The 17,090-nt window shown below is 55.3% G+C and overlaps 1 protein-coding gene across 1 annotated transcript in view; it reads right to left on the bottom strand.

Annotated features, from left to right (window-relative positions):
* KIF17 (kinesin family member 17) overlaps positions 1–17,090 on the bottom strand; it is a 60,409-nt gene that overhangs the window by 25,031 nt on the left and 18,288 nt on the right. The window contains exons 6-11 of the mRNA XM_055082859.1: positions 14,320–14,429; positions 9,376–9,523; positions 7,281–7,840; positions 6,276–6,356; positions 4,784–4,989; positions 2,381–2,609 (exon numbers count right to left, since the gene is read on the bottom strand). Coding sequence (XP_054938834.1) covers positions 2,381–2,609; positions 4,784–4,989; positions 6,276–6,356; positions 7,281–7,840; positions 9,376–9,523; positions 14,320–14,429 — 1,334 coding nt within the window. The remainder of the gene's footprint in view (positions 1–2,380; positions 2,610–4,783; positions 4,990–6,275; positions 6,357–7,280; positions 7,841–9,375; positions 9,524–14,319; positions 14,430–17,090) is intronic.

Genomic DNA, 17,090 nt, shown 5'->3' with positions numbered 1-17,090 from the left:
GGTCCGGGAAGATCCCACATGCCGCGGAGCGGCTGGGCCCGTGAGCCATGGCCGCTGAGCCTGCGCGTCCGGAGCCTGTGCTCCGCAACGGGCGAGGCCACAACAGTGAGAGGCCCGCGTACCACACACACACACACACACACACAAAAATCCATTAAAAAAAAAAAAAGGGATTTTGGAAGCAGGAGAGGGACTCTATCGTCCAGGCTGTCTTTGAAGGGGGACAGCTGCCAGGAAATGCCGGCTGCCTCCAGAAACTGAGAATGACCATGGCTGACAGCCAGCAAGGAGATGGAAACCTCAGTCCTACAGCCACATAGGAATAAATTCTGTCAGCAACCTGCAAATGGATTCTCCCCTAGGACCTCCAGAAAGAAATGCAGTCCTGCCATACCTTCAGTTCAGCCTTGTGGAATTCTAAGCAGAGAAACCAAGCCACGCTGTACCTGGACTCTGACCTACAGAACTGTGAAATAATATATTTGTGTTGTTTCAGGCAACTAAATGTGTGGTAATTTGCTACAGCAGCCATAGGACACTAATGAAAAGCTCTATGTAAAGCTGTGCTTCTGTATGGCCAGAAGAGTGTGCCATCAAATAGGAAAGCCTAGCAAGGCACCCCGAACGTTTACCTCTGGATGGCTGTTAGCATAACTGATGCCATCCTGGGCCCGTTCAGTTCCTCCTGTCCTTTCACGGACCCTACCTAGGGCTGTACAGGGTAGTAAATCTCTTCTGTGTAGGGATTTGTAGTTAATAGATATTGTTTAATTATGACGAAGTCCAGGTGGCCTCTATGCTCTGGTAGAGTCTCCAAACAATGATGGAGATTCCCTGACATATTCCTGCTGCCCACAAGACTAGTCACCCATATGCATAAATCTTGACTTAAAAGTGCTCTTCCTGTTTTCAAGTACCTACCCCCACACGCCAGGTAAATACAAAACTATCCCAACGCCCCCTCGGTGCTGCGGAGCGCAGCTGCGAATGCTTCCAAAGTGCCACCTGCCCAAGTCCCACCCTGTGAGTACCTGACCCTATAATCAACTGATCCATTGATTATATGGAGCTGCCCGCCTCGTTTTTCTGTCCCAAGCTTTCTTAGTTTGGTGGGTACTTTTTGTTCCCTCCATCCTCCAACAACCTCTGCATTCAATTGTCACTGAGAGTGCAGAAAAACAAGACCTTGTGAAATAAACAGAAGAGAGCAGATGTATCTAATCAAAGCTACTATGAGATACAGAAAATGAAAATCAAAGCATTTCAGCAGAAGAAAATTCCCCCCAAAGCACAAGCACACAGAACCAAACAGATTAACAATATAACTCAACACCCCAATGTGAATAAAGTTTCCTTAAACAAGCACTCACAGATGTGAAAATTTCAAATCAGAAATCCAAAATCTTGAAATGGACAAAAATGAAAAAGGTGTCAAGTGGGACATTAACACAAAACGAGGAAAGAATTTTTTAAAAACTTAAGATATGTAGACCAAAGTACAAGAAAGACCAAATTCAATTAAGGACATAAAGGGTATTAAGAAAAGGCATGAAAACAGCCAAGAAAAATTTAAAACTAAAGATGTTTAAAGAGGAAAAAGTATCAGCTTTATGCTTTGGCAAGATCCCTTGGTCGCCTGTGTTGAGTGGGGATGAGGAAGGGGGAGCAGGTGGCCAAGGAGGACATTATGAGGCCCAGATCACCCGGAGGATGCTCTGAAGGACATATAAGTGTCTGTCACAGATGGCAGAGCCTCATCCTCCTCTTGTCCTCACTCCCCAAGCTCAGCCAGGTAGCTGCCTTTCTGTTCCCCGAACCTCGGACCTCATTCCGGGCACTGGACGGTCTCTCGGCCCAGACCGCTCTTCCATCAGGTCCCACCTGAGAAGTCACCACCTCTACCAGAACGGCCCTGTCCCCCCATCTACGGTGGCCCCAGGAACTTCTGGGGTTCTCCTAATGCTCGGTGCCTCCATCTGGGTGCTGGTTGCACAGGGCACTCACTTCGTGGAAATGAATTCAGTTGTGCATTTGTGATTTGGGCATTGGTACTTAAAAAAAAGTAAAAACATAAAAATAAAGCCGCCCCTACCTCCTGCCCCCCCACCCCATTCTCTTCATCGGGCTACCCCTCCCTAGAGTCTCTTGCTTCTTTCTCTGCTGCGTTGTTTCTTACACACACACACTTCCCCTGGAACGCGAGCTCCAAGAGTGCAGAGACGCACCTGTCACCGTGACAGCTTCCAGAATAGGGTGTGTCATACAGCAGGTACCGAATACATACACGCAGGTGTCAAGACCGGGTGTGAAGGCCCCGCCCAGCGCTGCCTGCGTGGGGGGGCGGGGCCAGCGGGGGCGTGGCCTGAGCCCAGGGCCTCACCTTCCTCTGCATCTTCTCCAGCAGCTTGCTCTTGGCCCTCACTTCCTCCTGGATGGAATCGTAGACGTTGAGCAGCACCCAGTCCCCGCTGTCCTCGTCTGAGTTCTGCAGGGCCGCCACCAACTGCTTGCGCTCGTCTGCATACAGCTTCCGCCGCCTGTGCTTCTCCTTCAGGTCCTTGTTCTTGGCCTGCTCCCCCCCGACCACCTGCTGCTCCAACAGCTGCAAGCTGCCCTCATGGAGGAGAAAGCAAACGTGACAAAGTCTGCCGATCACTGAGCACTGGATGTCCAGCCTAATCTCATCGACTCCTTCCAACAACCCCACTTCACAGACACGTAAACTGAGGCCCAGAGAGTTGAAGCTGCTGGCTCGGAATCAGACCCAGCATTCCTGCCAGATCTCCCTGACTCCAAGCCTGTGTGCTCAGCCACCCAGCTGGTTCTGCCCCACAGGAAGGGCGAGAGTCTCCCTCTGGAGCCAGAGCTGCTCCACCCGCCTCCCGCCTCCTGGGACTGATGGTGCCACTACAGAGCAGGCTCGCGGCCGTGCTCCCAGGCAACCTCAGGGATCAGAATACCCCTGGGTTGTCGAGAATGTTCCATACAGTCAGTGCATAATGTTTAATCAGGAAACATTATGAACAGTTCGGTTTTTTAAATATTTGTATCTAAAATGCTAAAAAAATGTTTAGAGTTTTGCCTTTAAAAGTACAAATTTGAGGGGCTTCCCTGGTGGCGCAGTGGTTGAGAGTCCGCCTGCCGATGCAGGGGACACGGATTCGTGCCCCGGTCCCCGAGGATCCCACATGCCGCGGAGCGGCTGGGCCCGTGAGCCATGGCCGCTGAGCCTGCGCGTCCGGAGCCTGTGCTCCGCAACGGGAGAGGCCACAGCAGTGAGAGGCCCGCGTACCGCAAAAAAAAAAAAAAAAAAAAAAAAGTACAAATTTGAAATAACTACTAAGGCTTATGTAGAACTCCCTACTCTCTAATAAAGCACCACAGAAGCATTTTAGACTCTGCCTCTTTCCAAAGGAACATAAGGGGAGTATACCTAAAGACGTTCCCAGGATTCATGACAGGATAGGAGATCATGCTCAAGGGAAAGAACGGAACCACGCAAACTGAGCAGCCGGGCCCAGACCTGCTTCAGGCTCAGTTCTCGGCTCGACGGCAGCCAGGATACAGGGGAGTCACATCCAAGTCACTGCTCTGCTTAAGACCCCGTAGGGTCCCCATCAGGATGAAGCCCAGGCCCCGGGGGCACATAGGGCCTCCCTGTCTCACCTCCCTCTGCCCCACCACCCCTAACTCACTCCAGCTTCAACTCAGGGCGGCTGCTTCTCCAAACACCCAGACTGTTTCCACCCCCTGCACCGTGCCACCTTAGGTGTGCCCTGTACCTCAAATGCCACCCCTGAGGCATCTTCGTGCAAACCTTATTCAGGTGTCCCCTATTCCGAGAAGCCCTCCCCGACCACACTGCAGACCACACCGTGAAAACCGCGTGTGCCATGTGTTTTCTGTGTGCGCGACACCAAGCTCCCGCCTCTGTAGGCGTCGTCTCATTTGACCCTCACAACAAGCTTCTTGAGATTCTCACTATCACCCACTGTATAGATGAGAAGCTGAGGCACTGAGAGGTTAACCTCAGCGTAGGTGGCAGAGCTGGGAAGTGGTGGAAGCGGACGGGAACCCAGGCAGTGACTACACAGAACCTGGTTCTAACCGCTCCAGAACCTGCCTCCCCGGGCCTCGTGTACCTGCCTGCCCCTGGACTGAGAGCCCCTTGAAGGCCAAGGCGACATCCCATCTATGCTTGCATCCGGGTGCCCAGCACGGAGTCGTTGCTCAGTTAATGTTTGAACCGTGGACTGTGGGGCCCGGAGGGGGCTGAACCCCTGGCCGTGGGGCTGACTCTGTCATGGAGGTGAGCCTGACAGTAATCTCATCTACAGAGGTGAGAACCAAGGCTCAGAGATGTTAAGCGACTTGCACAAAGCCGCAGAGCAAGTGAGGAAAGCCTGGCCCCGCAGGCGCCCCAGGGTGTGTTTGGGGTGGCTTGTCCCTAGGGGGAGCACATCCTCCATCAGGGAGGAACTGGAGGCTCGGCTGGGACCTGGGGAAAGCCTGCATCGCCTGCCCTGAGCTCCTGAAGCCTGCAGGCCTGGCCCCTCGAAAACCAGGCGGGGATCTGGTGGCACCTGTGCTGCTTCATGAGCAGAGCCCTGCCAGCTGGCTGACCATCCCTGCCCCGCTGCTCCTGGAGAGGACCAGCCACATCAGGAGAAGACCTGGGTGCGGCTCAGGAAGAATCTATGGGCACCTCCACCCCTGCGCGCAGGGCACAGCTCCCTCCCGCCCCACATGGGGTCCCACCACCCCCCGGGGCTCAGGTGCTTACCGGGCAAGCACCTGCTGCTGGTCCACAGTGGGCAGTAGGCCATTGGTCAGCACTGCCACCTCCATACTGTCCCTTCTCGCAGCTGTCATGGCCAGCAGAGACTGAGGCTGAGCCCCCAAGGCCACCTGGGCTTCACCCTCGGCTCCCACGCTGGGCTCTGCTGCCAGCACCACCTCCTCGGTCACTCCCGGGCCCAGGTCAACCTCCTGAGCACAAAGAGAAACCCAGGTGGAGGCGGGAGGCCAACTCCTGGACACGAGCTCACAGCGGCCTCAATCCCAGGCGGGGGCAGCCCGGCCCCTGGCAGTCTGGGACGGATCACTTCTGGCTCGGGCACACCCAGTTACACAAAAATGCACCATTTCCACCAACACCCCCCAAAACGGTCCCCCAGCTCCCGCTCCCAGCCCTGACCATCCAGGCCACACACGGCAGCCAGGGGGATTTTCTTAAAATATAAATTGATCCTTCACAGCTTCCCATCACATTTGCAGTAAAATCCAGTTTCTTCCATGGGCTGCCGCACGCTCTGTGCCCGCTCCCTGCCTTCTCCCCCCACCCCCATCCATCCTGCCACTTCTCTGACCTCCTTTTCTGTCACTGAGAAAGTCAAGATCTTTCCAACCCCAGGACTCTAACACTTGCTGACCCCTGCTTGGTGCTGCCCCCCACGCCTTCTTCCTGCCTCGGTCCCATCTCAATGTCACCCGCCGGCCGGGGCGTCCCAACCTCCCTGCTCCCATCTCCCAGGAACCTGCAGCGCCGGCTCCTACCCAGAGGTCAGGTCCAGAAGCCGGCAGATCGCTTTCTCTCTCCACAAACGTGGGCAGATTTACAGCCTTCCTCCCACTGCCCTTGGCCGGTTGTGTTCTCTGAAGCAGAAGAGAAAACAAGGGTGGGGTCTGAGAGCAGCAGAGCTCAAAACGGGTCCCCCACCCCCACAGGGGTTCCCTGACGGGGCCTCCGGGGCCCCAAGCCCCTGCTCTGCGGCCCTCGTCCACCGCACATGCTGGGCCTCTATGCTTTAGACAAGGGCTCCACGGCTGAGGAAAGTTGGAAAATCGCTGTGGATCAGTGGCCTCTTATTGACAAATCGGCAAAAAGAGAGGTGATGGCTCCTCTGATTTGCACGCTGCTTTGAGATGGGGATAAGCTGGGGGAGGGCTGGGGTTGTTGTCCCTGGTTTTTTTTGGTTTTGTTTTTGTTATTTATTTATTTATTTGGCTGCACTGGGTCTTAGTTGCAGCCCGTGGGATCTTCACTGCCGCGTGCAGGACCTTCGTTGCGGCGTGCGGGATCTAGTTCCCCGACCAGGGATCGAACCCGAGCCCCCTGCATTGGGAGCACAGAGTCTTAACCACTGAACCACCGGGGAAGTCCCTGTTGTTCCAGTTTTACGAGTGAGGAAACTGAGGCCAGAGAGGGAGGAGACAAGCGGAAGCATCCGGGAAGAATCAGGCCCCTGGAACTGCCCCCGCCCATCAGTACTCACAGTCCTGGGCAGGAGGTCATCGGCCGCCTCAGCTTCAGACCTGAGGTCACCAGGCTCCAGCAGATCTGTCCGGGAGGGGTGCTTGCAGGAGAACAGGGGCAGGGGGAAGAGGAGTGGTTGGGCCAGAATCATGCTTTGCTGCCCTGCCCTGCCCTGACCTCCCCCTTCAGCTCCCCACCTGCTCACCAACCCCACCACCTCTTCCTGAGGGAAGGAGGGGAGACTAGATGAGGGGGGAGAACAGGGGAGAGAGGAAATGGGGGAGAGAGGAGAGACACTGCTATGTTGCAGGAGCGTGACCTGCATGACCTCACATGAAGCACGTGTCAGCATCCCCATTTTATAGATGAGGAAACTGAGGACCAGAAAGGTGACTGGACAAGGTCACACAACTGAGTGAGTGGTAGAGCTGGGATCTGAGCCCAGGTCTGATTCAAAGGCCTGTGGTCTTTATACCCACACAATCACACACACGGGAAGGGAAGGGAAGGACAAAGGGGAGAAGAGAGAAAAAAAGATTTTTAAACATAAAAACAGAGGGTTGGAAAGGGAGAAGGCACTTGACAAAAGGGCAGGATGGAGGAAGAGCAGCATCTCAGGATTGCTGGGTAGCCCCTGAAAGGTAGCTGGATTCTCACAGAACCCCCTCCCCGACAAGAGCATGAGGGTTGACCAAGGCCACCTCCAGCTCTTTCAGGCCTGGAGCTCAGTGTAACCATGGCAACCAGCAAACTCCCTGCACAGATGTCCCTCCATCAGCAAAACAGGTGCCCAGCTGGCATCGCCTGGGATCTCAATCCCAACCTTCCTACTGATTTACAGAGCATTAGACAGAGCCTCTCCTTCCCAGACCCCTGAACAGCTGAGCTGTCGCCACGCCAGAGCCACCGCAGAGATGGTGCCGGCGGTGCCAGAGCGGCAGAGGTTAGACGTCTGCACATGCCCAATGACCTCTGTGCCTCAGCTGAGCTCTGCCCCCATGGCATCCTGCATGACATCAGCTACCTGCGTGGTGACCTTGGGTATGTCCGCCTGGGGCACGTCCAGCCCGGCCACCGTGGAGGAGAGCCTGGCCAGCTTGGCTTCCACCTCGGCAAATGGGACGTGCAGGCCCGGAAGTAGCTCCAGGGCCCTCAGGTGGGGGGGCTCTTCTCCCTGGAGGAAGGGCTCCTCCTCCCACAGGGGCTCCGTGGCCTCCCGGCTGACATCCTCATCTAGGAAGTGTCCACTCGGGGCCTCCACCTCGGGCACAGGGACCTCCAGGCTGGAGGGCTCCCTGGGCCCAGGGAAAGCCGTGGAGATGAAATTTTCTTCGAGCGTGGAAGACTCATCAGACCCAACAGAAACCTCCGACTTGGAGGCCTCTACCTTGGGCAGTTCCTCAAACCTGGAAGAAACCTCAGTCTTGAAGATACCCTCACTGGCCAGGGTGTCAGGCATGGAGTAGATCTCGGGTTTCACGGCCATCTTGTACTGGAAAGTCGGTGAGTACTCAGAACTGCTGGCAAACTCAGCCCTGGACATGACCTCGGCCTTGTAGAGGACTTCTGCCTTCAGGACAGCCTCTGCAAATAGAGACCTTCCTTTAGCTTTTTACAGGGTGGACAGGCAGGACCCTTCCCTGGAAGCTGGCCCCAAGCTCACCATCTCCAAGAGACCAGCTTAAGAGTCAGAGCCTCCCAGGCCCCTAAATACCGGCTTCCCATCTCTGCCCGTCTGCGCATCAGAACTCAAGCCCTGTCTCCTTCTACCTCTTCCAGGAAGCCTTCCCTGACCAGCTCCATGATCTTTCCATTCTCTGACCTCCCCAGCCAGCCATTATGTGCTGGGCTCTTACCACTCTGCCCTGGGTCTGCTCTTAATACATAAACTGACTTCCCTGCAGGTATTATTGTCTCCAAGGCAGAGAGCTCCCAATCAGCAGGTTCCACACCCAAGACCCTCAGGGGCCTCGCCGGGGTCTCAGGGCCCTTGTCCACAGGATAAGCTAGAGCCATGGGATATAATGAATGCTGTGGATGGATATTAGGGAGACCAAATAAAATCCCTTGGAGGCCTGATATTCAAAGTGGACTGGAGGGAACACTCCCAAGGACAGAAAGTGCTGGAATCTGCCCTTCCCTCTTCTTCCAGGTCTACACCAAGAGGGGCATCTCCCTGCCATCTGGGATGGGAGATGATCGCACAGGCCTCCTGCTCCCAGCTCATGGGCAGCAGACCAGCTCCTTTACATGCCAACCTCTTCTTTGTCACCGTGTCCTGGGCTCCCCCGAGAGAGTCCTGATGTCCCCTTTGCTGAAAGAGACATCCACTCCCTAGCTCATGGCCTGAACCTCTCCAAGCCTGAGTCTGCACACCTGCAATGTGAGGATGTGGTGAGTCCCAACTGACTGAGGGAGCTCGGGAGAAGCACCTACCTACCCAGTACCTGGCACACGCAATGCCCAATAAACGGTACCAATGATATGAACATATTGTCATCATTACGAGGTGGATGTTATAGTAATTGAGTATGGTATTTGAGTATTAGGAAGTCTGGGCTGCCTGGCAGCACAGGTGTCTGAAAGATAGTGGTGGGATGGAACGTTCTAGAATGTCAAATAGAAGACAAAAATTTCCAGGAAGGTAAAAGTTCTTGCTAATGACTAAATGCTTATTGGGGGATGTGGTTGCTTTGGTAACAAATGGTCTCAAATGTGAAAAGAGACTGTAGAAAATGTAGAAACTGGGGGAAAGGACTTACCCATAAAACATGGGTGATATGTTATAGCTCTAAGTCAACCTTGAGTGGAGATCCAGCCTGTGGCCAAGGCATCACGAGGCAGTGCTGTGGGTAAGAATACTGCCTCTGGAATCAGACTGCTGGGTTCAAGTCCTGGCTCCACTTTACCAGCTGTGTGACCATGGGCAAGTTACTTACCCTCTCTGGGCCTCACATCTACAAAGTGAGGGTGACTGTGGTGCCTGCCTTGCTGGGCTGTTGTGAGGACTAAATAGAACTGAGCCTGGTGCATGGAAAGTGCTCTATAATGTCAGTCAGCGGGGTGAGGAGGAGAGCAGGCTGGCCTCACTCCCGACGGCTGGGGGGGCGGGGGCCCACCTGTCTCCTTGCGCAGGTTCTCCTCCAGTGTGGACAGCTTCACATCGTACGAGTTGCGCATGGCAGCGATGTCCTCCTCCAGCCGGGCCCTGGACTCCTGCTCTGCCTCATAGTCAGCCCTCAGCCGGGCCAGGCGCTCTTCGTACTCCTGGCAGAGGCGGGGGAATAACAAGAGGGGCAGCATTTTACCACCACTTCAAAACGCAGCTTTCAGTAATCCTCTTTTGTCATTCAAACAATCCAGAAAATACAAATAAGCCTAAAGAACGAAATTAAAATTACCTCCTCAACACTAGGATGATTCCTGGCTGGTGAAGACCCTTCTGCACTTTTCTCTATACATTTTAACGGGCTAATAATACGCGTATCTGTCTGTAATCTATTTTTTCCACAAAGCAATAGATCATGAACAGCTTTCTGCATCAACAAATATGTTTTAACCAAATAGTCCTCAAGCCATCAAAGATGAAATGTATTTTTATGCATCTGCTTCTCTCTCCATCTTTGCCATCACCACCACCTCTCGTCCGGACCTGGTTCCCTACCTCCACTCTTGCTCCAAACCTTTCTCCACATGCCAGCTATGCATCCATAGATCATGTTTCAATGGCTTCCCATGTTGGAGGATAAAAATCTAACCTCCTCAACTTGACCTCCAGTCCCCAGCGATCTGGACAGCCCACCCCATCTTTGCCACTCTTGGGCACGCCAGGCGCTTTCCACTCCTAGACACGCCCACTCCCCCCCACCCCGCCAGCCTCAGGGCCTTTGCCCTCACTCCCTGGCAAGCTCGTCCCTTCAGGCCTCAGCTTAGTAACAACCTCTCAGAGAGGCCTTCCCTGGTTACCCTCTCAGAAGATCGCCACCACCGCTCTCTGTCACCTCGCTTATTTCTTCTTAGCCTGGATCATAAGTTCCATCATTCTCTGCATTTGTTTGACTATAGATTAACCGTCCAGCTTCCCCACCAGAGAACACGCACCCTCCCGTCTTGCAGCCTCGGTGCCTGTGCCGAGCAGAGAGGAGGGACTTGGGGAATGGCCGCTGAATCAGCAAGTGCATGAAGCAGAACTGCTAGGCAGGCTATTCAGGTGTCTGATATGCGTCCCCCAACAGGGAGGGCCGGGCCTTTCTGAACTAATGTTCGTCTGTGACCGGCTGTCTTCTGGAGCTGCTCCTGACAGAGGGGTCTGCAGCGGCAGTAAGCCAGAGGGGTGGGACGGGGTTAAAGATGGGAGAGCCCCTGCACATGCCCACCCCTCCAGATCTCCCAGGAAGTACAGAACCAGCACAGACTCCTACAACAGCACAGACGGCAAGACCTGGGCTCTCGGGGTGGAAGAGGAGACAGACAACCATGAGAATTTAACGTTTTCTGGGACTTCCCTCCTAGTCCGGTCGGCTGTCTTCTGGAGCTGCTCCTGACAGAGGGGTCTGCAGCGGCAGTAAGCCAGAGGGGTGGGACGGGGTTAAAGATGGGAGAGCCCCTGCACATGCCCACCCCTCCAGATCTCCCAGGAAGTACAGAACCAGCACAGACTCCTACAACAGCACAGACGGCAAGACCTGGGCTCTCGGGGTGGAAGAGGAGACAGACAACCATGAGAATTTAACGTTTTCTGGGACTTCCCTGCTAGTCCGGTGGTTAAGACTCTGTGCTCCCAATGCAGGGGGCCTGGGTTTGATCCCTGGTTAGGGAACTAGATCCCTCATGCCGCAACTAAAGAGCCCACGTGCTGCAACTAAAGATCCCGCACGTGGCAACGAAGATCCTGCGTGCCGCAGCTGAGACCCGGTGCAGCCAAATAAATAAATATATTTTTTAAACGTAACGGTTTATGCAGCACAGTTGAGATGCATTGAGCCTCAGGGCAATACCTGCAAAGTTACTGAAACCCAGGGAGGGTCCAGACTTGCCCAGAACCACGCAGCTCTCTGATGGCCTCATGGAGACCTGTAGCCCACGCCCCATCTGCTTTCTCCTGCCCCTGCACCCCGCCCCCCGCCTTCCTCCTCATCCAGCTGGGATCCCAGGGCCCAGCACTACATCCATCCCTCAGCAAGCACCCCTGACTCCCTCACTTCAGTACCCTCCCCTGCTCCCTCCAGCACAGCCCTGACCCCAGTTAAACCCAGGCCTAGGCCCAGTGGCACCTACACCCCCGCCAGACCTGGCTGGAGATGCACACATGGGCCCGCACACACGGACCTGCGCACACGCACACACGGCAGCACCGGCTTCTTTTCTCACCTGTAAATGTGTGACCCCGAATCCCAGAAGGACCTCTAAGTGGTGTCCCACCCCTTCCTAGTCCTTCCACCTTCCCTCTCTCCGAAACCCTCCGCTCCCCCCATTTCCTGTCTGGTCCTCCACGGAGAGCCCTGAAGAGGGCAGAGGTGAACTCCCTCACCCTCCCTCTGCCTGAAAGCTCTGTGTCCTCTTTGACGGAGGACAAACCATCCAAAGCCGAACCGCCCATAGGAGGACTCTGCTCTTTCAGTCCCCCTCCCTCCTATACCTCGGACTTCTCCCTCAGTACTAGCTCATTCCCCACAATCCACAAAACATGCTCTACTACTTCCTTTTTTTTTGCCACACCATGTAGCTTGCGGGATCTTAGTTCCCCAACCAGGATCAAACCCAGGCCCTGGCAGCGGAATCCTAACCACTGGACCACCAGGGAAATTCCCATGTTACTTCCAATATTAAAAACAATAAAACTCTGCCTTGGGCCCACCTGCGCCTCTGGCTCCAGCACCCAGCGCCTAGTAGGTGCTCAGAAAATGCCTGTTGATGACTGAATGGGGTAGGGGGGCTAGAGCGCAAACCCAGACCTCCGAGCCCCGGCTGGCACCTGTTATACAGCCCAGCCTCTTCCAGCAGCAGGAAAGCCGCCTTATACCCACTCTAGAGATGAGGAAACAGGCTTGGAGAGCTTAAACAACCTGCCCGGGCACAGAGCCTGTAAGAACTGGACTCACAGAATGTAAAAGCTGGATGAGCCCTAGGAATCTTCTAGTCCAAATCCCCTGGTGCAGCTAGAGACGGAAGCCCACGGAGTCAAAGCTGCAGCCCATGGCTGAGCCGACTCCTGGCCCAGCACCCTCTCTGTTACACACAGGGGCCACCTCCCTCATCCTCAGCATCCTGACTGGTTCAGGAATGGAAAGGAAAAAGCACAGTCTAGGCACACAGAGAGTCTTAAGTGAAAGAACAAATGGGAGGGAGGACAGACCCCCTCAACTCTTCCTCTGAGTGTGGCTCACAGAAGAAACTCCAGGGCCATGAAATAGACTTGGTGGTGGCAGCCCCAGGGGACAGCGGTCTGACACAGCGTCCACTAGGCTGCCCTTGAGGAGGAGGCAGGTGACCCCCATCCCCGGAACAGAAGGACCCTCCAATCACTGGCTACTCCAGCAGCCGGCCCAGAACAGCGTTCTTCTCCCTTATGACCACTAGGGGGCGAGAGCGCCCCGCATATCACACAGCCAGGATGCCCGCCCACCCAACCCGGCTTCCTCAGGGTGGAGGCTTCCATCCCAGCCCCAGGCCAGCGCCCCCGCCCCACGCCCCCCTTCCCCGTACTGCTCTGTGACCAACGTCCACCTGTCCCTACGAGATTCCAAAACACACCCTGAAGCACAACCTCTCTCATCCAGTGGGCTTGTGCTCAGCCGTCCCCAAAGGCCCTCTCCTCCCGGGACCTCCCCACCCCGCCCCGGGGAGCCGGCCCAGGGCTCCAGAGCTAGCCTGCCCCTGCCCCTGCCCCAGGAGCTCCCAGAGCAGCAGAGGAAAAGGCAGAAGGAGCGGCTGAGTTCCCAGAACCTTGACGGGGCCGGGATGGGGCCGTCCAGGAGCTACAGTTGAGCCTCTCCCCAAACAGTAAAAGCCTCCACCTGTCATGGGCAGCACCTGGGGGCTCTCTGGTCGATTCCTCCCAGCCCTCCAGCCCACAGGACTGAGATTCCCCCAGGCCTTACCCGGTCTGCCTCCCAGAGGCTGGGCCTCAGGGCCCCGCAGCCTGCCCAGGGCTTCTGGGGGCCCCAGGGCTGCTCCCATCTGAGGTCATAGTTGAGTGGCAGAGGCCCAGCTGCTGACACATCCAGGCCCCAGTCTCCGCAGAGCTGTCCTTCCCTGGCATTAGGTTTTCCACCAGGAAGAAGCCAGTGCCCTACTTAAAGGGACCGTCGAATGTCAAACCCCACCACAGGCTCAGGTCTCAGAATGCAGCCCTCAAATGGCCGGAACCTCCGGAAATCAACAGAGCCTGGAGTCGGGACGGAGTCTAAGCCAGGGGTGGGAGGCGCTGCGTGTCTGGCTGTGTAAGTGCCCCTGGGGTCAGCTCCGCATCTGTAAATCAGGGTGCTACCTACCCTGCTGGGTCCCAGTGTGCTGGAAGCCACAGTTGTGGGAGGACCCAGGTGCCCCGAGGTGACAGCCTTTGCTGGGAGGCTAACGCCCCACTTATCCACCGGTCAAGTCAAATGGGTGCCCAGGGGTCCCCACGGCCCACCCAGGCTGCCTGCTTTCAGCCCAGAGCCCTTCCTCCCTGACCTCTTCGCCGAGGCACTGGCCATCCCTACCGCCACGGGTGCCCTCTCCATTGCCATCAATCCACAGCCAGCCCTTCATGCAGTACAGACGAGAGATGGCGCCACTGCAGACGCCCACAGCCCTCTCTGTTCTGCGCACAGAGGCACCGACGGGGGACGGGCTGTACTCTGGAGTCAGGAAACTGAGTTCAAATCCCGGCTTAGACTCTCCTTAGCTGTGTGACCTTGGGCAGGTCATGGCACCTCTCTGAGCCTCAGCTTTCTGAGCTCCAAAGGGAGATTGGAGTACCAACCCCAACGTGATGGTGGCGGGGAAATGGTATCATTCTGGAGACGGTCTCCTGCTGGGCCCCACCTGCCTGCCCCTTCTCCACCTGCCCAGGGCCTCACCTCCCGGATCAGCTGCTTCTCGGCCTCCATGTCGTGCTGGATCACAGATGGGGGCAACAGCTTCTCTTCAATCTGGATGGGGTTTGGGGGAACCTGATTGTTCAGCAGGGCTGGGAGAAAAGCAGAAATGAGGGGCTGAGACCAAAGGTGCACATGGTTTGCAGGAACTAAGCAAAAATCCGTAAAAAGGCAACTGCGTGCTCATTCAAACAAGACCTCAAAGTACTGAACTTATTTCAAGCATGTCTCTGTGTAAGATGCTCATATACTCATCCAACAAGTATTTCTCTAGCACCTACATGTTCCAGGGCCTGGGGGTTTGGCACTAAACAAAACAGACAAGACTTCACACACACATTGTTTTCAACTGGGGGAGAAAGGTAAGCAAAATGCATAACATGTTAACAAGGTGATATTTTCTAAGAGAAGGAAAGCAGGGAGGGTGCTGAGAAGTAAGGATCAGGGGGAAGGGCTGCAATTTTAATAGTGTGGACAGGAAAGACCTCTTAGACAAGGTGGAAGGAAAGCAGTCATTTGAAGGAAGTGAGGGAGTGGGGCGGGCAGAGATCCTGGGGACAGACAGAAAGGAATGATGAGTGCAAAGGTCCTGTGGCAGGCAGGGGCTGTGACTGTTCCAGGAAGAGCCGGGAGGCCACTGAGGCTGGAGCAGAGTGAGCGAGGGAAAGTACGAGCGAAGACCAGGTCAGAGAGGGAAACTCGCAAGCCGCCGTGGCAAGGGCTTTAGCTTCAACTCTGGGTTAAACTGGGCCATTGGAGGGTTTGGGCAGGGCAGTGAAAGGACTTGTATTTGAACAGGAGCTCCCTGGTTGCTGTGTGGAGAATGTTCTGGGGGGACAATGGCACGGATTCTGGACCTGCTTTAAAGGTAGAGACAACAGGATCTACTGCTGGATTGGATTGAGGTTTGAGCGAAAGTGAGAAGCCCAGGATGACCCCAAGGTTTCTGGCTTGAACACCTGGAAGGAGAGAGGTGTCACTGGCTGGGGACAGCTGCAGGACAAGCAGGTCTGGGAAAGGTCGAGAGTTCAGTGTCCAGTACGTTAAGTTTGGAATGACAATTAGATAGATGGCCAGAGGTCCAAGTCTGGAAGTCAGACGACATGGTTTATCAATCAGGTTCGGGTTTTATTTCCTGATGTTTTTGACATCCTGGGGGACTTGAGGGCCAGGAAGAGACTGCCCCTCCCAGGGCCAGCCAATTCCTAGAGGGAGTAAACAGCTTGTCTGGAGGAGCCCCCCTTTCACATGCAAACCAACCAATTCTGAGTCCACACCCACCTCTATCTAACTCTCCCACACAGCCAGCATTTCCCCTGCCCGAAGTCAACCAGGGCCAGGACCAGGCAAGCAGGGACAGCCCTTATGCCCCAATCCTGCCGGCCTTACTCAAGCTAGCCAGTCCTGAGCTGTTTTTCCTGCACGGCTGTGTCTTTCCACCAAAACCCCGATAAAGGCTCTGGCCCGGGCTGTCCCTCGCTCCTCTCTGCCTCCTGACCCACACTGCTGCTTCCCCCTGTGGCCCCGCATGGCGTGCCTCTCATTTCCAGGGTGACCGAGTAACATTACCCTTTCTTTCAATGACACTGACCTGTGTCACCACTCCGTCACCTTTATAAATTAAGACCTGGACACACATCACACGGCCAGGCTGGGGGTCCACACGTGAGAATCATGAGCACAGACGTGGTGTTTAAAGATGTGAGACCAGGGCTTCCCGGGTGGCGCAGTGGTTGAGAATCCGCCTGCCGATGCAGGGGACACGGGTTCGAGCCCTGGTCCGGGAAGATCCCGCATGCCGCGGAGCAACTAGGCTCGTGCGCCACAACTACTGAGCCTGCGCTCTAGAGCCTGCGAGCCGCAACTAGTGAGCCCGCCTGCCACAGCTACTGAAGCCCACGCACCTAGAGCACCTAGGCGTGCCTAGGTCCCACAACAAGAAAAGCCACCGCAATGAGAAGCCCGCACACCGCAACGAAGAGTAGCCCCCGCTCGCCGCAACCAGAGAAAGCCCGCGCGCGGCAACGGACACCCAATGCAGCCAAAAATAAATAAATAAAATAAATGTATAAAAATTAATAATAATAACAAAATAAAGACATGAGACCAGACGAACCCACCTTAGGAGTGTAGAGAGAGAAAAGGCTAGAGGACCGGCCCGGGGACAGCCTGACATCAGGAGGTTAGGGATGGGGAGACCCACACAAGGGAGCTGAGAAGCAGTGGCCAGAGAGGCAGGAGGAGAGCTAGGATAAAGGGTGTCCAGGAAGCAAGGGTTTCAAGGAGAAGGGAAGCGATCATCTGAGTCAACTGATGCTAAGAGGACAGGTGAGGCCTCCTGAGGACCGATCACTGGATTTAACAACAAGGAGGGCATCCATAACAAGGGCAGCTTCAGAGGGATGGGGGCGCAGGGCCTGCCTGGACTAGGCGCAAGAGAGCAGAGCATGGAGGGCCAGTGAAAACAGACAAATGTTTCCAGTTCTGCTGAAAGTGGGGAGAGAGAAATATGCCAATGACCAGAGGGAGAACTAGGGCTGAGAGGGCAACGGCTAACAGTAAGTGCCTGTGGTGGAAACATCTGGAGCTTTGAGTCAGAAACACCTGGTTTCAAGACCCAACTATAAAGTTAAAGCATCCGGTATCGTCTGTTGAGCCTTACGTGCCAGGCTCCGTGCTAAGCCCACACGTGAATCATCTCGTGCAATCCTCTCAACCACCCCACAGCAATAACAAGGCAGGTGCTGTCATTA

This window comes from Physeter macrocephalus, unplaced genomic scaffold (genome assembly GCF_002837175.3).
Source record: "Physeter macrocephalus isolate SW-GA unplaced genomic scaffold, ASM283717v5 random_358, whole genome shotgun sequence".
Classification (NCBI taxonomy): domain Eukaryota; kingdom Metazoa; phylum Chordata; class Mammalia; order Artiodactyla; family Physeteridae; genus Physeter; species Physeter macrocephalus.
Note: the sequence above shows the minus strand (reverse complement) of the source record. Positions and strands in the feature narration are given on the sequence as shown.